The following is a 22,390-nucleotide window of genomic DNA, read 5'->3' as shown; positions in this document are numbered from 1 at the left end:
TATCTAACAATGATTAATCTTTACTATCTTAAACCAATGAAAACAAATTTTAAACTATATATTTATTTTAAAAATTAAACAAAAACTAAATGTTTAATTATTTATTTGATAATATAAATCTATGAAACAAAAAGTTTAATTTTTAAAAAACTTTCTAAATTTGTGAAATGTTACAATATCTTTGAATATGACAATAAAACAAATGTTTAATTATTTATTTGATAATATAAATCTATGAAGCGAAAAGTTTAATTTTTAAAAAACTTTCTAAATTTGTGAAATGTTACAATATCTTTGAATATGACAATAAAACAATATTTTACTAATATTTATATATATAGTTACAATTTTAATAATGAAGTAATAATCCAAATATATATATATATATAGAAGAAGATACAAATACATGTGAAAGTTTGAAACAATCTATTCAATGAAAAAATATACTGTAAACTTATTATGTTTTAAAAATCGAGACACATATATATTATAATATATACCAATTTAGAATTAAAAACAAAATATTTATATAAAAATAAATGAAAACAAAAACACGAGCTGTTGCGCGGATCTAGATATAGTGGTATTTAATCTCATTTTAGCAAGAAGATCTGTCTAGTGCCGGTGACATGCTTTCAAAAAATTAGTTGGTTGGAGTCTGATCTGCCATATTAACCCGGTCATAAAAAAGGTGTATAAGTTGTTATGCTACTTTTCTAATATTTTCGCTTTATTTGTATATTTTTCTAAATATGAGCTTTTAAATGGGCATGAGACTCATATTTTTAGGAAGTGTTATTAGTTTATATATTTTATTTGATTTAGAAATCTATATAGTATTTACAAATTTGAGTAAAAGATACAAATTTTATAATCTAATATATGAATTTTAATTAGTATTTACAAAATATGGGAGGTTTTCTCGGATTTGAATCTTTATATTTTTAACAAATAAATCTTTACAAATTCATTCAAATCTGTTATGAATCAAATTCATTAGTAAATATGTTTGATTGAATAAAACCTGATTTGAATTAGAATTTATAAATCATTAAACAATTAACTCTTGATTTGAATTAGAATTTATAAATCATTAAATCATTAACTATGATTTTAATGTAAATTTTAAAATCATTGAATCAATAACAATAGGTTTAATTTGTATTCCTAAATCCATTAAAATACATCAACTATTATCCATAGTTACTTTTTTTCTTTTTTTTTTTGACAAAAAGTTACTTTTTTTCTTACAACATGTTATTCTATTTTTTACATCAGGAGGCTGGAGTTATGCTGACGGAGAGTGGAAGAAGACGATCGTAAGAAACCTTCTGAAAATGGATAGAGAAATTATCTACCAAGACTGCAATCTAGTTGTGAATGCAAATCGTAAAATCATCTATCAAGTTCTGGATCGTTCTCGTTTCTGCCGTCTTTATACTGGGATGAGTTAGCCCAGAAAACAAAAAATCAGGTCCAACAAGAGTTACGATGTGGTTTAAACCAAGGGTCAAATAGACGTGTATGATGAGCAGTTAAAAGTACCAAATGACGGCTGAAAAAAGATGAAGATAAGGTGAAAGAGAAGGTGTTTGGAGAAAGATTGCTACCAAAATACTTTTAGCAGCATAAATCACAAAAGTCACTTCCTATTCCTATTGAATCTTGATTACATTGTGTTTCGTCTACGTACACTACTTCTAAGTTTTATATCTAGCAAATTGGTTTAAAATACTTTTAACAGCATAAATCACGAAAGATAAACTTGCTGCAGTTCTATGACACACTTATCTTCACCTTTGTTTAGTTTCTCCTATTTCTAGATTATTTTCAGTGACAACTCTTTAGTGGTCACAAAGAAAATAATAACTGGCAAAAGGAATGTCAGTTTTTTTCTCCTCGGGTTTGGCACTTGGCTCGCAGTCTCAAGTACATATCAAAAAGCTTAATCGTCAATAATATCTGAAAACAAAACTGAAGAACAATAAATCCATAGGCAAGCCATGAACTGATCATACCACTTGCAAAACTGATCAATAATATACTGCAGTCAAGTTCTCAATTTTACTCGGCAATGATCAGATATAAAGAAAAAACACAAATGATGATGCCAAAAAAATTCATTATCTGCATCAAAAAAACCTCGAGCACAATGTATGGGATATGTATAAAACTGGTGACAAAACAAAAGCCAAAACAACTAAGAAAGATTAGTGCAGACTGCCGAGAGGTGACGTGAGTAGGCTAAGAGCATCTCCAATGTATTACTTCAAATTTTACTCTAAAATGGTGTAACTCTAAAATGGAGTTGAATTTTACTCCAATGTATTACTCCATTTTTTACTTCAAACAAAAGGATTCTGTTTTCATTTAGTTAATAATTGTTATTAGTACCTTCAACTTATAAAAAATTAACAATTAACCCAACTATTTTATGTTTACAAAATTTCTATAATAATATATTTTATTTAAATTAAATATTTATCACTAAAAATACAACGAGAGATTATCTTCCAATTTCAATTCGTGCAGATTTTATCATATGCAATTTTTCTAATTCAAAAATATTTTTATGCATTAAAAGAACATAAAGAAAAAACAAAGTTTTGTTTTGTAATTTGAATTATGTATTGGGTCCTATTGTTTGTTTGTGTATATATCAAGTTCAACAAATACAAATGTTATCAATCAAAATTTTGACCCACAAGATTAAAAAACTCATCTATTCCGTTTGAATAATACTTCACCTGGTAGTTTCGAAAATAATTTACCGAATTAATTATTAAATTACTTATTTATAATGTATTATATTTATTTTATATTATTTATTCTTAGTTTTGACTTTTATGAGTTTATGTATATTTTCTGTAAACTATAAAGTAATCTTTTACGGAATATTATATTTTTTTATGTTATTATATTATTTTAAGTATGAAATAAAAACATTAAAAATTAAAAGGACCATTTTATAAATATAAAAAGTTCAACTCCAAAATGGAGTAATGGGTAAGATTACTCCATAAATAGAGTAACCCTAGCTATTACTCCATTTTGGAGTTGAATATGAAGTGAGGTTGGAGAAAATTTTATTCCATAATTGAGTTTGGAGTCAAAAATGAAGTAGGGTTGGAGATGCCCTAATGCGATAACTCCCTAAGCAAAATGTTTTTTAACAATAACTAGGTGATAACCTGCGCCTTGCGCAGGGTGAATAGATTTAAAAATATAATCACTTTAAATATGTTGATATTAAAGTTATAGGAAGAAATATTACATGTTATAAAATATGGGTTTAAACGAAATTTAGTATGTCAATACAAATTCTGTTTTTTTTTTAACTTGTATATTTGTTTTGTTTAATTGAAATATTTTATCATGCAAGTAAATCAATAAGAATAAGTAAATATTAATATAAAATAAATTATGAAATGACAATTTGAAATCCTTTGTATGGAGTAAATGGATAAAAAAAATACTGACTTTCAAATGAAGTAAGCTATCCATGTTAAAAGTAAATAATTAAACTAATGTTAATATATCGAGCTCTTTAACTAAGTGGTTTAACACACATTGTTCATGTGATGCCTAAGCTTTAGCTTAGTATGATATATATACACAAAATATGATGTTTAAACGCATTTTATTTTGGTGAAATGAATATATTTTCAGCATAATTCAATCATAAAATTTTTGATTTCTCCTTTCCAAATTTTAATTTTTGGAAAGTATTATATGCAAGGAAAAAAATATGAAACAATATATTAATCATGATATTTGACCATAAACTTAATCATTTCAAATTTTTAAATTGACTCATAATTTATCTATTACCATTTATGATGATTTCCTATTTACAAAGTTAAATGTGTGATTAGAATTAGTGATTACAATTTCAAATATTCACTTTCCAATCATCCATGTTGAAATTGATTTTTTTTATGGAATATTTGAAATATTGATTATTAAAAATGTTTAAAAATGTTTTTTTAATATTAGTTTCCATTCATTATTGATTTCTTATTCATATATTCATATAAAATATTATCTAACATGTACCCATATAAAACTATTGTAATTTAAAAACTATTTGAAATGTTGATTATATACAACATGTGTATTGATAAAATTAAAACTATAATCAAAATCGTAAATACATGGACATAATAAAAATGTATACTTTGCGAACATTTAAAAGTTGTTTGACTATCTTTTTGATGATATATATTATTCTTAATATGAAAATTTTATATACATAACTTAGTATATTTGGAATTTATAATGCAAATATATTTAAAATTTGAAGAAAACAATTGTTATATTGTGAAACGTAATTTATTAGCAAATATATGAATATACCATAAATGATTTGTAACATACAATTGTATACAATATATTCGAAACTAATTAATATGATCAATGGTAATTCATGTAATTAATCTAGTAAACTAATCCTTATTAGATAAAAGGGCTGAGAGTGATTGTAGAACTGCCACGTGTAAATGACACTCTTGTAAATCACACATGAAGACAAGGTTTATTCTTAATAATGTTCCTATTTTAATATATAAGGGATGTCATTTCAAATCAAGTAAACAATTCTGAAATTTATAGAAAATATCTTACCAAATCAACTATAGATTATAATCTCAAATCTCCTCAAACCCTTAATTCAATATATCCCCTAAAATTTTGTGTAGCTGAAATTTTTTTCCTAAAAAAAAAAAAAAAGAATTCGGACAGCTTCTTTGCAGGATGTTCATGATCTAGCAGTCAATCATTTTTCTGGTATTTTGAGTTCCGTTAGAGGTAGCTACTGCCACAGTTAACAAAGATCTTATACGCTTTCATCTTATAATGTTCCTACAATATTTTTTGAGTGGAATGGAGCTTGTTCTCATGGGGTTACTTTCGGATATTTCAAAGAAAAATGAGGCTTGCGCCAAGGTATAAAACGCCGATTAACAAACTTCTTTTTTGCTCTAAATCTTGATTTTTGATGTGTATTTTGATGTGTTCGTGAAGGTTGATCATCATAATGATCTTGAGAATTTCTCTTTATTGAGGTTTAGTTCATTATGTGAAGATGTTTTTCGCCACGACTGTCTTCTTGTTTTCCCAACAGAAATAACACTAGCCTTGTACAAGAAGCTGAGGAAAAAGAGACCACTATTAACTCCTGATGTTATTATCATTTCATCAGTAGGAACTGAGATAGCTTATGGAAACTCCATGGTTACAGATGATAGTTGAGTTGAAATCATGAATCAAAAATTGGAACCGAGGAATCGTTGAAGAAGAAACCAGAAATTTCTCTGAGTTGACTCTTCAGGTTACTTTCTCTCCTTAACACAAACAAAGACTGTATAACCACTATGTATATATAGTTAAATACTCCATGTTAAGTGACCAAAGTGGAATCACTTGATGCAGAGAGATGTGATCAGAGACCAAACAAGGTTAGATTTTGCATTGACAAGAGTAAGGCTCAAGAAGTGACCAAGGAGCTATACCAACGGTTGGAGAAACGTGGAGTACGTACCATCGTTTAATCTTGTCCGTTTACTTTTACAACATGTTACATGATGGTGTCTTGTTTTTCAGTTGGATATCAAAATCTTTAGATGTTTTACCAAAAGGTGGAGGAAAAGGACAAGCTCTTGCTTATCTTCTGAACAAACTCAAGGCTGAAGGGAAGCTTCCTGTGAAAATTCTTGTCTGCGGTAACTCTGGAAAGGACACAGAGCTATTTACTCTTAATGTTTATGGTGTTATAGTTAGTTTTCACCATCTGAATCTCTGTGTTTGTTTTATTCTTTTCATGTTTTAAAATCTTCTCTTGTTAATCACAGGTAAGCAACTCTCAAGACTCAAGAGAACAATGCAAAGATAATCCACGCGAGTGAGAGGTGTGCTGGTGGCATTTAAAAGTTATTGGTCATTTTAAGCTTGGTCCAAATCTGTCATTTTAAGCTTGGTCCAAATCGTTCTCCAAGAGATGTTTATGACTTCTTAGAGTGCAAGGAGGAGGATGTCAACCCGGGTCTGATTTGTCAATTTTTTCTTGTTCTATGGGAGATGGAGATCGAAGAGGGGGAGTTGAGAACTGTGAGGCATACGTAGCAAGTCTCAAAGCTTCATGTGTGAGTATAGATAACCCTTGTTTCTCTCTTTATCATCAAATCTAACTATATCCAACAGAGTGAGAGACTAATTAGCGAATGATAATATGATCTATTTTGTCAAAAAAACACCACTAGCATCCTGGTGGTGTCTTTGTTCATCCATATGGTGCTGAAAAATCTCTCAGAGACACCATTGATGAGCTTGGGAAGAACCATGGAGACAAAAAGGACAAGAAGTTTCCAATTTGGACAGATCAGGTTCTGGCAACAGAGGCTACTCCTAGGACTTGGATAGTAAAGCTTAATAAATGGGAACAAACTGGTAACTAAAAGTATTAGTATGCTACATAAAAGTGAACTATTACCTTCCATAATTGTGGATATATATCCAAGGGAATTAAAGGAAATGCTGGACAACAACTGTCAAATTCACCTCAAAGGTAAGAGATGATCAAGAGGGCAAGCAGTTGTACATTAGTATAGAAATCTAGAAGAGTAGTTTCAGTTTCTTGAATATTGAAAATGTATTGGAATATGCAGGAAAAAATTAAGGATTGTGTGAGAAAATGAGCAGAAAACATGGTCGGAGGAATCAAGATGAAAGATGATAGCAACCGGATCCTCTAATGATTATCCTCCTTTTATTTTTATTTTGTTTCATAAAACACTGCAAACACACACAAAAATCATATTATTGGTTGAGTAAAACTTAAATCTCAGAAGACACTATCTTATTGTTGTTACTTATTCCTCATAGTGAAAACATTTGTACATAGAACAAAGGTGATAATAATGAGCATATATCACTGGCTGACATAGATAGACTCATCACTTGTTAGGCAATTAGCTGCAAATACAAATTCCAATGAGAACAAAATAGTTTATTCCATCAGTCCCAAATGGTGCAACAACAAACTTTCAAAATGTCAATATGCAACATGCACTCAGATTTAAATTTAAGGAAAAAAATAACAACACCAAATAGAAAAAAAAAGAAACACAAACACATCCAAGTCTTGTTCTGGCTTGAAACTCAGAATCTGATAAACCCTTTGTCTTGCAAACTCTCAACAGTCTCCTTTATGCTAACCTCCAATGGCACAAACTCAACCCCAAGAGACTCTGCTTTCTCTTTAGACACTTTGTAGGTTGGAATAAATATCTTTTCATCTGCACACCTGAAATTTTAAAATATTCTTTACAAAGATCTCGTTTTTTCTATAAAGAAAAAACAGAGTTGCTCTGTTTCTGACATTAAAAGAAAGACTTACTTCTCAGGGAGTTGAAAATCAGGGTAAAGATCATGTAAAATGTTAACAACTTCAGAGTAATGAGCAACTCTCTCCACTAAACAGTATCTTCCATTAGCATCTGGATTCTCAAACGCTTGAATATGAGCGTTTGCTACATCTTTAACGTTAACCCACCCAAATGTCGCATTAGGAAACGTCTGTGCTCCTGAGGACGTTAAACCAATGTTCAAGCTTAGTAAATGTCTGAATCAAACATATGCTTTTTCTCTACCTTTGATCAAGCTCAATACTGCAGCAGCACTAGTGTTGAGTGTTGGCTGTAAAAGAGGACCAATCACCATTGCTGCGTTTATCGAAACCAACTGCATATCGTTCTCTTTCGCGAACTTCCACGCTGCGTTTTCAGCTAATGTCTTGGACAGTACATACCATAGCTTTTACAAAAGCAAACACAGCGTGTTTCAGCCAAAAAAAAAAAAACAGAGTGATAGCTTGGTGATCACGCAACCCTAAGTTATTTTTTATTTATTTACCTTGGCAGCTCTGCAATATTCAGGATCAGCGAACCATGACTCATCAACTATGGTATCGGGTGTTCGAGGCATGCCATTGAAAGCAACAGCTGCTATTGATGAGGTTAAGACGACTCTCTTAACAGAAGGAGTCTTCAAGCAAGTGCTTAGAACATTGATTGTTCCTTTCACCGCTGGATCTAGTAACTCAGCCTGCAAAAAACATATCTCAGAGAATAATGCAAATAAGACAGAGAGAAAGACACACACACACCTGAGGATCTTTGACGTCGTGATAGAATGGTGAGGCGGTGTGGAAAACACCTTGGCAGCCATCAATGGCTGAATCGAAAGAGCCTTCTTCTAACAAGTTTGCTTTGAACAATTGAAGTCTTTCCTCTGCACCTTCTAATGCAAGCAGATGCTCTGTTTTCCTTGGATCATCTGCATCATACATAACCAATCTATAAAATCTTGAATTATCTAAAAAGTATTAGATCTAAAGATCTCTAATCATTTCACAAAATTAAATCTTCTATCTAAACCTAAGAAAACTATAAGATCCGTTGTTTTTTTTGGAATGATATTAAATAGAGAAAAGAGACAGACTTGGATCACGAACAGAGGCTTTAACGGTGTAGCCACGAAGAAGGAGAAGCTTGACGATCCATGAAGCGATGTAACCTGAAGCTCCTGTCACACACACCGTCTTCTCTTCCTCGCTGCTCATTCTTCTTACAGATCTTCTCTCTCTTTTTCTGTGTGTTTTGAAATGTTCAAAACAGAATTTTCTTACCTTTTCTGCTTTGTTTGTTCGGTTTTAAGCGCGCCATTTTTGGGAGAGTTCGTTAGAGTTTTCCATGGGATTGTTCCGGCCAAGTGTGTGAGACTCCTTTTAATCATCATGTCCCTACATTTATTCATAATAAACTATTTCGTTAAAAACAACAACAAAAAATCCATATTCTTTTAACATTAAAATTATAAAAATATCATAAAGAACACTATTCAACGGACAAATTTACATGTTCAGAGCTACGATGTAAGAACCACTTGTTAAAGTTCATCAAAATAATCAAAAGAGGCGATACAAGGTAACCAAAGATAAGATTGATATAAAAACTACTTGCAACACACAACACAACTTTGGTTAAGCTTCCATTAAACTAACATGTGAACACAACACAAGTCAATATCCAAGAGATGGAAACAGAAAAAAAAAACTCAAGCATCTTGTAAGATCTGTAATAATAATACACATTCTGGAATAACACACCTGGAACTTGCATGGTCATCAGATGTCAGAAAAATGGCAACCATCTTCTGGTCTTGTTCCCCTTTTGGCTATGAGAGAATACTATATTCCTCCTCTGTGGGTTGCTTAGCCACATTGCGAACACAACCCCCCACCAGACTTGAAATAGGTGCAGCAGCCAGAAACAGCCATCTTCCTATGCTCACACCAGCCTCAATCTCACCTCTCACTACATCATGATCCTCTTCCCCAGCTTCTGTGTCATATCACCTCAGATTCAGGTAGTGGTCTTAGCTTCTTTCTTTGGTCTAAATCCATCACCTCCCGATATAAGTTTGGTTCTGCAACAAGGTAGCATGTTCTGGTGTGATCTTGTGTGGCTTCACATAAGGTATTCGAATTTACCTTCGATAACTCTGTGAGGATCGTTAGATGGTTTTGTGTTCTTGAGTCATCTGTGGATTCTAGAAGTTGTTTTGCTTCATCCTTGGTTGATGTAGCTGATTTTCCTGGTTCAAGCACTTCCTTATTGTGTCTCAGCCAAACTTCTCTCAAGGTTTGATAGAAATCCTCTGTTTCTATGGTTGTATCTATTGAAGAAGTGTAAGGTTCTTCAGCACGCTAATGTTTGGTTAGTCCTTCGGCTGTTTGGAAAATGGCATTGCTCGTGTTCATGGGCAGTGCTGTTCTGCTCTGGTTTGTGGAGTTGCTGTTTTTATCTAAGGCATCCTGTTTCTTATCTCCGACGTTCTTTGGGTAAGGCCTCGTCGTTTGACTTCAGCGTTTATTTTAATGTTCTTTAATGGGTGAAGCTGCAGTGTTGCGAAGTTGTGATGTCCCTTGGTTTGAAATCAACGGGTTCTCCAGATTACTTGGTAAGGGACATTGGATCTGTGTCTCAATTGCATGCTGTCTTTGAGTAGTTAGTTTATAACGTCTTCTTTGGCTGCCCGGATTGAAGATGTTTTTCTCTTGTGGCGTCTTGTTTGTGTTGATGAATGTGCTGTGGTCTGTTCCTGGTTCCAGTGTGTCACCGTTCTAAGAGATCTTCTTCCAACTCCAATAATTTAGTCGTGAATCGCTTTCTCGTTCATCTCTTTTTCCGGCGCTGTTAAGCTCCACACTTGTTGCAGATTATCATGGTCCTCTAATGTACCTATTTGTAACCTTGTCTCCTTCATTTAGTTTTTTTTTTTTTTTGACATCGAAAGCTCCATATCTTATTAAGAAGCTACCGAGAGAATGGCCTCAGGAGCCATCTATCTTGGAAGCTGAGAGTTTACATGGGAAAAAGAGAATCCTCGAGTCCGAGCTCCTTTTGCAAGTCGGTCAACTCAGAAGTTAAGAGAACAGGGAATAAAAGATTTAGAGAAAAACGTAAACATAGAACGAATGAGGTGGAACTCATCAAATTCGGCCAACATAGATGGCCAGTTGTCTTCTTCGGCCAAAAAATTTATCTCCTTCTTTTAGTTTTGTTTAGTTGTTCTTTTAAATGTTTGTTTATAAAGTTTGTCTCTGGGAGATTACTCTTACCTCACCTGCTTATGGCTTCGAAAAAGTTGTATACCTTTGCCAGCTCCGTGTAATCTCTTGTCAATCTAACATAAATCTAATAGATGACAATAAAAATCGATTGAGAGTATATTTACAGCTCAGAACTCAAATCAAATCAAATATTAATTAAGTTTATAGTTTTGATTCGGCTTGGATAGTGGATTTCGCCTGTGTCAGTGAGCTGAAATAAGAGGAAATTAAAAACGAAAAAAGCATAGGAGAATTCATGTGCCGTACGTTCTTGTTGTAAATCGTGTAATTTTTCTTCGGTATTTTTGCATTCTTAACAATGCTCCCGCAGCTCTTCTACTGTATGACCCTTGTCGTTTAACCTCTTCGTTAACGTCTATGAGTTGCGGTAACATGGCTGTCTGATATACCATGATTTTCACCCGCTTTTATACATGGTATATAAAGGTTTTAAGATGTATTAATCATGTTTTAGAGTCTTTTCAAAGCAAATACATGTCTATTCACCTGATTGAAGAAAATGATACTTTTGGGACATTTTGGAATGCTTTTACGCAAGGAAAATCGATCGACGCTTGAAGAGCAACATCGGTCGATCTTAATCACTTATTATCGATCGACATACAGTCTTGTGCATCGATCGATACGCAGTCACACAGATGAAATCGCAAACTAAAAAATTTCATTTCCCAGAAAATCTATTATTTACAACTTAAGTCCCTTGCCGCCTGTTAGGCTATATGTACTAGGGTTTTGTATCATTTCTAGGCAGACACTTGCAAAAGACCTAGTTTGGAAAAAGAGCATTTTGGCTACCATTAGGAGAGCTTAGGATTGGAGAGATAGATCTGAGACTGCAAAACAGAGAAGATCTTGAACTCCTTTATTTCTATTATTCTATCTATTTGTGTTCTATGTTTCATTTGAGTTTATTTCACACCATCATGACTTTGTCTCTCATGAATATGTTTGAGTAAACCAATTGTTAGATTTAGGTTTCTCACCATGGTTGAAAATATGTACTGCTAATATGGCTGTTAAAAAGGTGTTTTGATTGTTCTTTCATTGCTTATGAACTTAATGCTAAAATTGAGATTGATCACCTTCATTTTAGATCCTAGGATTAATTGAGTCCGACTAACCATTTCTCCTCAATACCTGAACCCATTTGCGTGATCTAACTGACTCAGGCGCAACGACAGTTGGTCTGAGAAGGTTAGAGAACAGGTTAAACCCGTTCGCAAAGCTCACTAGAATAACCGTCGATCGACGCAACTATCGTTCTGTCGGTCGATCGTTACAAAGGTGTTTCGGTCGATGTACATAAAGTCACATCGATCGACACGTTCTCGAGATCAAAATACGACAGTTGAGATCCGAGATCTAGTGAAGAGAACCTATCCGGTTAAATCAACGCTTAGTTCAAGAACCATTGAACCCTTTAGTCTAAACTAAGTGCATACATTTTACACCTGAGAATTACCTGGATCTAGCCACTTTCCCAATCTTGAAACCACTTCAATTCAATCTATTGAATCACTATTGTTTTCGATTTATCATTTATTGCTTTTAAAACTATTAAAATCTTTTAGTCTATATTCATTTCTAATTATTTAAGTCTGTTGAGTAATCCTAGAGTCTCTGTGGATTCGATCCCTAAGTACTACATCTGAACCTTTTTTGATGAGAGTAACACTCTTTAGGGTAATTTGAGTGGTATCACTGTCTTCAGTGGAGGTACTTCCATTTTTTTATGGGGTTACTGCTTCTAGTCCACAAACTAGAGAGTAAGGGTTTGTGTTTGTGTTTTAGTTGACTTATGTAAGGAGTTATCTAAAAAGAAAAACATGAGCTATGATTAAATATGGAAAATGTATGTTTTATTGTTAATGAGATCAATAATAAACTATGAATACATAGGGAACCTAAGGACAAGAGAGTATGAATGTTTTACGAATATAGTTTAGCGATCGAGAGACTTGGATGGCCTTGTCTTGGCTTTTCCTCTTTCTTTTATAGATCTTTGGAGATGGATCGTAAGTTCGTAACAGCGATCCTCGCGTGGATAAAATGTTTTTATGTAGTCTTTATTGCCTTTGATTTCTTTACGTTTTACTTCGACTCACCGAGTTCGGCGGTGAAATTCTCTCAGCCCGGGTGGGCTTTGATATCTACGTGGGTCTATCGTTCCTTCTTGGGCTTCGATAATACTTGATCTGGGCTTTATTACGCTTGGGATGAGATCTCGAACCGGGTGTGGAACAGGGGTCACGCACATCCATCAATGTGGTGGATCCGCCCCTAATCCCAATCACTTTGTTTGGCTTTGCCTGTAAAAGAATCAGAGAAGAGAGGTATAATCTTTTGAAGGTAGAAATAGCTGATATTTATGACTTTTAAAGTGTATTTTATTTCAGTGTCCTCATTCTTTCAACTTAAAACTATCGATGTATATTTTTCTTTTTTTAGTACTAGATTTCACGTTTTAAATAAAAAAACGTTGGACAAAAACAGGGGATAATTCAACTGTTATGTTATTTATTGACAATATTGAATAAAATAAGCCTTAGACAGAAAAAAAAAAGGGACAATTCATAACCTAAGAGTTTAAAAAGGTTATACACTATACAGTAATCTTATATGGATGGATATATTTAATGTTACAAACTCTGAATCTTTCATGTACATATCTAAGGAATAATGACCTGAAACCCTAGTAATTGGGAAAACATTTTAAGTAAAGTAGTCAATCTAAAAGCAAAAGACCCCTATGGCAAACAAGGAGAACGTTCCATGCGATTTGATTGTAGAAATCCTCTCTCATGTCCCTCCTAAATCTCTTATCCGATTCAGAACCGTATCTAAGCAATGGAACACTCTTATCAACGACAAGGCCTTCATCAACAACAACAAGACGACGTCTCAATTCTTCTTAGCAACCAAATCCAAGATTTATGGAGTAAGAGTCAATCCAAAGATAGAGGTCAGTGAGTTAACATTAGATATTCCCGCTTTAGAATCTCTGTTACCTAGACATTTGATCAATTGTGAAGGGCTTTTGCTATGTTCCATGGGTAAAGGAGCTGTGGTTTGGAATCCGTATTTAGGACAGACTAGATGGATCGAGCCCGAGAGTAACCACCCTCTCATTAAATTTTATGGCATAGGTTATGATTATGATAATCGTTACAAGACCCTTGCATCTTATAAGAAGTACTGGGCTACCAAGACATCTTGGAAAACCCATGACTTTTCGTCTGATGCATGGAAGGACCTACACACTATGGTCATGATATCTGATAGTAGTACTCATCAGAAAGGAGGATCTAATACATTTCACACCACATGTGGTTTATCGTTGAATGGAACTTGGTATCGGATTGCTTCTTATGACAAGACAAAGTACTTGTTCTTCCTAATTAACTTTGATTTTTCGATCGAAGCATTCTACAAATTCTGTGATCTACCTTGTGAAGATAATCATCATCAGGATACTCTTGTTATTGGGGCTTTCAAAGGAGATCGGTTTTCGTTGTTAAAGCAATCCCATCTAACAAAGAAGATTCAGATTTGGCTGACCAAGAACAAGATTCATAATAAGGGTGGTGCAGATGTGGAGTGGATGAATTTCATGGAAGTGTCAGCTCCTAACTTACCGACTCTAGTACAGACTAGATCCTACTCGCAGCCAAGTTTCTTCATCGATGATAAAAGACTTGTAGTGTGTTCTTGTGACGAAACTGGCTGGGCTTGAACGGTTTTTAACACAGGGAAAACGCACCGTTTTGCTCTGAGCGATAAAAAAGGCGATTGGCGACTAGGGTTTGGAGATGGATTCGGCGGCGGCGCCGATCTTGCCATGGCCCACTGGGGGCTCTGGTGAGGTTCAGAAGGTTCAGGAGGATCGAGCGGAGGTTTCTATACGAAGCGGAATTGGTTCGGAGAAGGATTTGGGTAAACAAGAAAGGGTTGCTCCGGCGGCAGCATCGTGGGCTGATGTAGCAAAGGAGAAGAAGGTTATGAAGAAATACGAACTGGAGATCATGAACTTGGAGGGGAAATCTGTTGTGGAGATTCCAGACGAGGTAGTGAAAAACGCAAATCATCTGTGGGATGATTTTTTGATTGGGAGGTTCCTTGACACAGCACCTCACATTGCAAGAGTTCATTCTATTGTGAACAAAATTTGGTCTCAAGGGGAGAAGATAGAAGTTTATGAGGTTGACACCACAACGATGAAGTTTCGAGTTTCGAACTCAAATATGAGGGCTAGGATTCTGCGGAGGGGGATGTGGAACATTGGCAACGTACCTTTAGTGGTGACGCAGTGGATCCCAGAGGAGCTAGAAGAGAAACCTGAGGTAAAATCAATCCCACTCTGGGTTCATCTGAAAAATGTTCCAATGCACATGTTCTCTTGGGAAGGTCTGAGCTTCATCACCAGCGCAGTGGGCTTCCCGGTCAGACTACACCCAGAAACGGCTTCATGCTCGAACTTCAAGGTAGCAAAAGTGTTTGTAAACGCTGATCTTGCAAAGGATTTTCCCAAAGAGATCAACTTTACAAAAGATGGGAAATCATTTCTGGTGGAGTTCAGCTACCCTCGTATGCCACTCCGGTGCCATACGTGTGGGAAATGGGGACATATTGAGAAGGTCTGCATTATGAATAAGAAGGATGGGACTACAAAATCTGTTAAAGAGATAATAGCAGAGGGCTACAGAGGAAACACAGAGGTCTCAAAACAAGTAGTGGAGGCTCCAGAGCACACAGTCGAGATATCAAAACAAATTGTGGAGGGTTCAGTACAAACAGAGAAGGTTCCAACAGAGGAGCCTCAAAAACAAATAATGGAGGTTTCAAAAGAAGTAGAGGATGCATCAAAACCAACTTTAGAGATACCAGAACTTGAGGGGATGGAATCACAACAGACAGGGAGGGTCCAAGCCCAAACTGGAAAAGCAGTGGAAGTGGAAAACAACATGAAAGTAACAACAGAGAAGGAAATGGAGGACAAGGAAGATGAGATAGAGGAGGGGGAATTGGTCACAGATTGGGCTAATGTTACACCGGGGAAAGCCAGTAGAAGTCCGAAAGCAACACTCAAATATGGTCAGGTGAGAATAGCGACACCTTCGCGGTACTCAGCTCTGAATGACATAGATGACAACGGAGAGTTGCTGAGCCAAGGAAAGGAGAAAAATGCAGTAGACAAGGGAAGGGAGACTCAGGAAATGGAGGAAAATATCGATTTTGCATCTCTGGTGGGGGTTGAGACTACCGTAAATGCAGTGGAAAGAAAAGAGGAAACAATCAGTGTCAAGCAAGATGAAGTAACCACTGAAGTAGGCGGAAGCTCAATGCAGGGAAGTACTCTTCGTCCTTCTCTACCAAAAGTCTCAAAGACAAATCACCGGGTTGTTCCTGAGATTTCAGGCAAGGACTCAGAACCTCCTAGTCACATAGGAAAGCGAAGTACTCGCAAATCTTCTCAATGACTGGATTCTTCTGGAACATCAGGGGATTCAACAAACCTTCTAAGCACACTGTTGTCAGGAAATGGATCAGGAGCAACGACTTCAAGTTTGGCTGTCTAATTGAAACGCGAGTAAAGGAGAGAAAGGCGACGCAAATCGTGTCTTCTGTTTTTCCAGGATGGTCTTTTATGAACAACTATGAGTTTAGTAGAAGGGGAAGGCTCTGGATTTTGTGGAGTTCGCAGGTTAGACTAACGCCTGTAATAAAAACTGATCAGATCATTATTGTGTCTGTTCAAATGGAAGGGGAAGCGGAGGAGTTCTTCTGCTCGTTCATCTATGCTGATAACACGGCAGAGAAAATAAAGGAATTATGGAGAGACATCAAAGCTCACCAGGATTCTCCTATCTTCAAAAACAAAGAATGGATTCTCATGGGTGATTTTAATGAGATTCTTGACGGAGAGGAACATTCAAGCTATGTAGATTCTTGTGTATCTACATCAGGTATGCGGGACTTTGAAGATGTTATACAGCACTGTAGGCTCTTGGATATGGGATATCAAGGACCGAAATTCACGTGGTGCAACAAGCGTAACGAAGGGATTATATGTAAGAAACTGGATCGTATTCTAATCAACGAGACATGGCTCCATAACCGTACCCAAGCTTATGGAGTCTTTGAGGATGGTGGCTGTTCAGATCACCTTCGGGGACGGTTCCATCTAACAACTCAAGCAGTTGGGAAGAAGAGACCGTTCAAATTTACTAATGTAGTTGCTGATATGCCTGAGCTGCTTGACACAGTTGCAGATTATTGGAAAGACTGTCAACCTCTTTTCCAATCTACTTCTGCCCTTTTCAGATTCTCAAAGGCCCTCAAGGCTTTGAAGCCTCTGATTAGGAGACTCAGCAAAGAGAAACTGGGAGAATTATCAAAGAAAGTCAAGGAAGCCTACTTGATTCTCTGTGAAAGGCAGGAGAAAACCCTCAGAGAACCGAGTCAAGAGAATATGAGTGCAGAACAAGCAGCGGCTGAAAGATGGCAGAGAATCTCAGATATTGAAGAGAAGCTCCTCAAGCAACGATCAAAACTTCATTGGCTTCACGTGGGAGACAGAAACAACAGGGTATTTCACAATGCTGCTAAGGTCAGGGAAGCAACGAATTCTATCCGTGAGATAAAGTGTCCCTCTGGACATATGGCAACAACGCAAGAGGAAATCAAGCATGAGGCAGAGAGATTTTTCCATAAGTTTCTCTCCCATGAACCGCCATACATACAGAGGAGATCAGTTGCGGAGCTTCAAGAGATACTACCTTTTAGATGCTCTGATGATGAGAGGGCGATGCTCACGCGACTGGTAACAGAGGAAGAGGTACGAGATGTGATCTTTCGAATGCCTAGTAACAAATCTCCTGGCCCAGATGGATTCACCACTGAATTCTTCAAAGCATCTTGGAGTGTGATAGGAAAAGATCTCACTATTGCGGTCCAGTCTTTCTTCAGTAAAGGCTTCCTCCCGAAGGGTCTTAACTCAACCATTCTCGCGCTAATCCCCAAGACAGACACAGCAACTGAGATGAAAGACTATAGGCCAATCTCCTGCTGCAATGTCATCTACAAAGTGATCTCTAAAATCATTGCGAACCGTCTAAAAGGGTCCCTTCCCCGGTGTATCTCCCACAATCAGTCGGCGTTCATCAAAGACAGGCTGCTTGTGGAGAACCTGTTGCTAGCTACGGAGATTGTTAAGAACTATCACAAGGATGACATCTCACCCCGCTGTGCAATGAAGATCGACATAGCAAAGGCTTTTGACTCTGTTCATTGGCCTTTCCTATTGAACACCCTGCGAGTGCTTAACATACCTGAAGAGTTTGTTCATTGGGTGGAGCTTTGTGTCTGCACAGCATCCTTCTCAGTTCAGGTCAATGGGGAACTTGCGGGATACTTCCAGAGCAAAAGAGGACTAAGACAAGGATGTGCCTTATCTCCTTATCTATTCGTTATCTGCATCAACATCCTATCTAGCATGCTCGACAAGGCCGCGGAGAGAAATCTAGTGGGCTATCACCCTAAGTGTAAGAACATTCAGGTAACACACTTGTGTTTCGCTGACGATCTGATGGTGTTCACCGATGGGACCAAACGTTCTATAGAAGGAGTACTCAAAGTTTTTGAAGAGTTTGCTGCCATATCTGGTTTAAACATCAGCCTGGAGAAGTCAACGTTATACATTGCTGGTACTTCAGCAGATGCAGAGACAGAGATCCGCAACAACTTTCCTTTGGCATCTGGTCGTCTGCCAGTTCGCTACCTGGGTCTTCCCCTGCTCACAAAACGCATGACGATCGCTGACTACATGCCTCTTGTTGAGAAGATCAGAAAGCGCATGAAGTCTTGGACCGGAAGGTTTCTCTCCCATGCTGGTAGATTGCAACTCATCAACTCCGTCATTACCAGTATGGCCAACTTCTGGATGCAAGCTTTCACCTTGCCTAGTAGTTGTCTGAAGGAGATCGAGAGCCTCTGTTCGGCTTTTCTTTGGTCAGGCCCGGACCTCAAAACATCAAAAGCCAAAATCTGTTGGAAAGATCTATGTTTGCCAAAAAGTGAAGGAGGATTGGGAATAAGGCCACTGAAAGAAATGAACACAGTCTTCTGCTTAAAGCTAATATGGCGCATCTCCTCTGAAAAAGCTTCGTTATGGGTCCGTTGGATTCATTGCTATCTCATCAGGAAGGGATCATTTTGGTCAGTAAGTAATACTACAGCCTCTGGCTCATGGGTTTGGAGAAAACTCCTCAAGCATCGAGAACTTGCAACACAGTTCCTTCGGATGGAAGTTGGGAATGGGAAACATACCTCCTTCTGGTATGATCTCTGGTCCAAGATCGGTTGCCTCAAAGTTGCTCTTGGTGACCGCGGTCTGATTGACTTAGGCATTGGTGATAATGCCTTAGTGTCTGATGTTCTTGGTAGGCAGCGAAGAAGGAGAAGGCACAGAGTGAGTATTTTAAATGAAGTGGAGACTGAAATAGAGGCTTTACGGTTAGCTGCGAATCAGGGTGATGATATTGCTCTGTGGAAGCAACAGGAAGGCAGATTTGTAAATAAATTTTCTGCAAAAAAAACCTGGGAACAGATTCGCCACAGCCGCCAAGCTTGCAACTGGAGCAAAGGCATCTGGTTCACCCATTCAACTCCAAAGTTCTCCTTCCTTGTCTGGGTAGCTGCGCTCAACAGACTACAAACTGGTGATAAAATGCGGCTTTGGCACACTGGGATAAACGCGACCTGCATTCTGTGTAATGTAGCCGAAGAAACCCGTGAACATCTCTTCTTTGGCTGCAGGTACACAAGACAGATCTGGAAGGCTCTCGCGGAGGGATTGTTACAAAACAGATTCACCACAGACTGGAGTCAACTTGTTGCGATCATCACCAGGCCGGGGCTCACTCCCATTAAAAACTTCCTTGTCCGATATGTTTTCCAAGCAGCTGTACACTCAATATGGAGAGAGCGCAATGCTCGACGACATGGGGAACAAGAAAGAGAAGCTCAGTGTCTAGCAAAGCTTATAGATAAAAATGTTAGGCTTTGGTTGCTTTCACTCCAAGGTAGAGGAAAAATGGAAGGAGGGCTTGCAACATGGTTTGGGTCTAGAGTGGATCCTTAACTTAGGAATTTTGTTCTTAGTTTCATGAGTCTGATTCTTTGATTCATAAACAGTTGCACATGATGTAAATATGTTTTTGCATGAATAAATTTAACATTCATTCAAAAAAAAAGAAACTGGCTGGGCTTGGATCTATGTTGTGGGGAACAATAACTTGATCAGAAAAATAAAAATAGATCTTGTAGATCCTTGGCCTTTGCATTGTTCCTTTACTCCTAGTTTGATCTCGGTTCCTCGAGGTGAAGAAAAATTACAACTTTAATCTCACTACCTTCTGCTTTTTTGTTTGCTTCTTGAAGAAGCTTCAATTGACTTGGATTTTTGTGTTCATTAACAAACCATCTTCTATGTTCTAATTTTACTATTTTTTTTTTCCTTTTTGTTTGATTTTATTTTTACTGAACAACTTCTATTAGAATATTTTGGAGCAAACAAGATACTATTTAGGGGATTCAGTTTAACTCTTGTGGTTTTGACTCTGATCTGTGATCACTATGTTAGCTTTTACTTGTTGGATTAATAAGCTTTCGGCGCACTAGTCTTGTTGAGATTTTGAAACGGAGAGCATTTTTACATGTTCGGGAAACATGCACGTTCTACTTACTAGCATTAAAACATCACCATATTCTCACACGAGTGATTTTATAGTCTACAAAAGCTCTTTCAGAGACAGATTCTCTTTGCCTTTTTTAAAGGTACCTTCACAATTGTAAAGATTAGTGGTGAAAGTACTTCTAAGATCTCAAGAAAACAGAGCATTTCAAAACCATTTAAAACCCAACTAACGCCTAGGCATGGTAATTTTTTTCTTTCCAAGACACCTTTGTTTATGAAAACAAAAAAAATTATAACTGAAGTAAGATTTACTATAAAGAAAAAAATTATGAATGAAGTAAATATGAAAATAAAAAAATAAAACGACTTGGTAAACACGAACGGAGAGAGTATTGGGATTTGGGATCAAATGTGAATATGTAACAAGTCCTAAAAACTATAAGAGTAGTCAATCTGAAAATTCGGCGACTGAGAAACAAAACAAAAGAACCCTATAATGGCCAACAATGAGAAGCTTCCATGGGACTCTTGGTGGAAGATATCCTCTCTCGTGTCCCTCCTATACCACTTGTCCGATTCAGAACCGTGTGCAAGCGATGGAACACTCTCTTTGGCGACAAGACTTTCATCAATAACCACAAGATGTCGACATTTCAGTTTATTTTAGTAACTAAATCCAAGATTTATTCGGTAAGCCTCAATCCCGAGATAGAGGAGCTGTGGCTTAGATATCCCTGGTTTAATATCTCAGACACCTAATGACTTGGCCGATTGCAATGAGCTCTTGCTATTTGGCATGAATAAAGGAGCTGTGGCTTGTAACCCGTGGTTAGGAAAGCCAGACGCATCCAGAAGCCAGACGCATCCATGCCGGATGTAACCAACCTAGAATGAATTTTTTAGGTTATGATAATAATGATAAGAGAGCTGACAAAATTGTTTATAAGACCCTTGTGTATTGTCTGAAGTTTGCAGGTACATATGGGTGGAAAATCCATGACTTTGCCACATATGCGTGGAAAGACCTAGTTTTGTAAGAACCAAAACAAGGAACACCGCGTAGTAATAGTAGTCTTTCTTTCCACTCAACAAGAGCTGTGTCGTTGAATGGATCTTTGAATTGGGTACATGAGTCATGACTCATCTTACGTTCGTCATTTTAAGCTTCAGTTTTTTTGAGCTTTCCACTCAACAAGAGCTGTGTCATTGAATGGATCTTTGAATTGGGTACATAACTCATCTTACGTTCGTCATTTTAAGCTTCAGTTTTTCTAGCGAAACTTTCTCGATATTTTGTCATCTACCATCTGAGAAGAATGCTTGTAAAGATGCTCTTGTGCTTAGGGTTTATAGAGGAGTTCGGTTTTCGTTGTTACAGCAGTGCCATATAACAAAGAAGATTAATATTTGGGTGACCAAGAACAATATTGCAAGTGGGTGCCATAGAAAAGTGAAATGGAGGAATTTCATGGTGGCTTTATTTCCTTTATTTTGGTTTTTTGTTTGGTCGTTTCGGAAACTAAAGTCCTTTCATGCGATTTTGTTGTTTAGAACGGATCAGATTGAAGCTCCTACGGATGGGTAAGATCTTTCTTTTTAGGTTTTGGCTTTAGAATTATAGCTGTAGAGAATTTGGATGTTGAAACTTTTAGCTGTTAATTTAAGTTTTATTAAAATTAAATTGGTAGTTAAAATTGTAGAAGATTTGAATAATATTTTAAATATTTTCTTTAAATGTAAAATTATACTATGATTGAAAATTATATATATACGATTATAAAACAGTACAATATGGATATCAAATGAACAAGAAAAAAAATCAATGATTAATTTTTTAATCTTAAATTTTAATAAAATTGTTATAAACTTAAATAAAAGATTTATGAAGGGAAGAAAAGAAGAAAATATTTTTCGAGAAAAAAAGTTGTAAAATCATGTATTGTTGCCTTTAAGAAAAACAAAACAAAAGAAGAAAAAGGGTTTTATAAGAACTTTATAAACTTTAA

The 22,390-nt window shown here is 36.2% G+C and overlaps 2 protein-coding genes and 2 pseudogenes across 2 annotated transcripts; 3 read left to right on the top strand and 1 right to left on the bottom strand.

Annotated features, from left to right (window-relative positions):
• Window positions 1-916: 916 nt before the first annotated feature.
• On the bottom strand, window positions 917-11,577 carry LOC103840198 (cinnamoyl-CoA reductase 1). The gene is made up of 6 exons (XM_009116679.3): window positions 8,497-11,577; window positions 8,162-8,331; window positions 7,909-8,100; window positions 7,647-7,809; window positions 7,394-7,580; window positions 917-7,300 (listed from the first exon to the last, which is right to left on the bottom strand). Exons 1-6 carry the CDS (start codon window positions 8,615-8,617, stop codon window positions 7,156-7,158), a joined length of 978 nt encoding a protein of 325 aa, XP_009114927.1. The 5' UTR covers window positions 8,618-11,577; the 3' UTR covers window positions 917-7,155.
• A 1,862-nt stretch (window positions 11,578-13,439) lies between these two features.
• Window positions 13,440-14,423, top strand: LOC103840338 (putative F-box protein At1g47390). The gene has a single exon (XM_033278447.1). The coding sequence runs from the start codon at window positions 13,440-13,442 to the stop codon at window positions 14,421-14,423; it is 984 nt and encodes a 327-aa protein (XP_033134338.1).
• Window positions 14,424-14,443: 20 nt separating this feature from the next.
• Window positions 14,444-21,635, top strand: LOC103840316 (annotated as a pseudogene).
• LOC103840197 lies at window positions 20,881-22,188 on the top strand (annotated as a pseudogene).
• The last annotated feature ends 202 nt before the right edge of the window (window positions 22,189-22,390 follow it).

Source organism: Brassica rapa, chromosome A09, assembly GCF_000309985.2.
Source record: "Brassica rapa cultivar Chiifu-401-42 chromosome A09, CAAS_Brap_v3.01, whole genome shotgun sequence".
In the NCBI taxonomy this organism is placed as follows: Eukaryota; Viridiplantae; Streptophyta; class Magnoliopsida; order Brassicales; family Brassicaceae; genus Brassica; species Brassica rapa.
The sequence above is the reverse complement of the archived record's forward strand: the minus strand, read 5'-3'. Positions and strand labels throughout refer to the sequence as shown.

Coding starts and splice junctions, on each gene's coding strand:
- LOC103840338 (XM_033278447.1), top strand. CDS start 13,440: ATGGCAAACAAGGAGAACGTTCCATGCGATTTGATTGTAGAAATCCTC.
- LOC103840198 (XM_009116679.3), bottom strand. CDS start 8,617: ATGAGCAGCGAGGAAGAGAAGACGGTGTGTGTGACAGGAGCTTCAGGT. Junction 8,101..8,161: donor ACGACGTCAAAGATCCTCAG/GTGTGTGTGTGT, acceptor TGTTTTTTGCAG/GCTGAGTTACTAGATCCAGC. Junction 7,581..7,646: donor AGTATTGAGCTTGATCAAAG/GTAGAGAAAAAG, acceptor TAACGTCCTCAG/GAGCACAGACGTTTCCTAAT.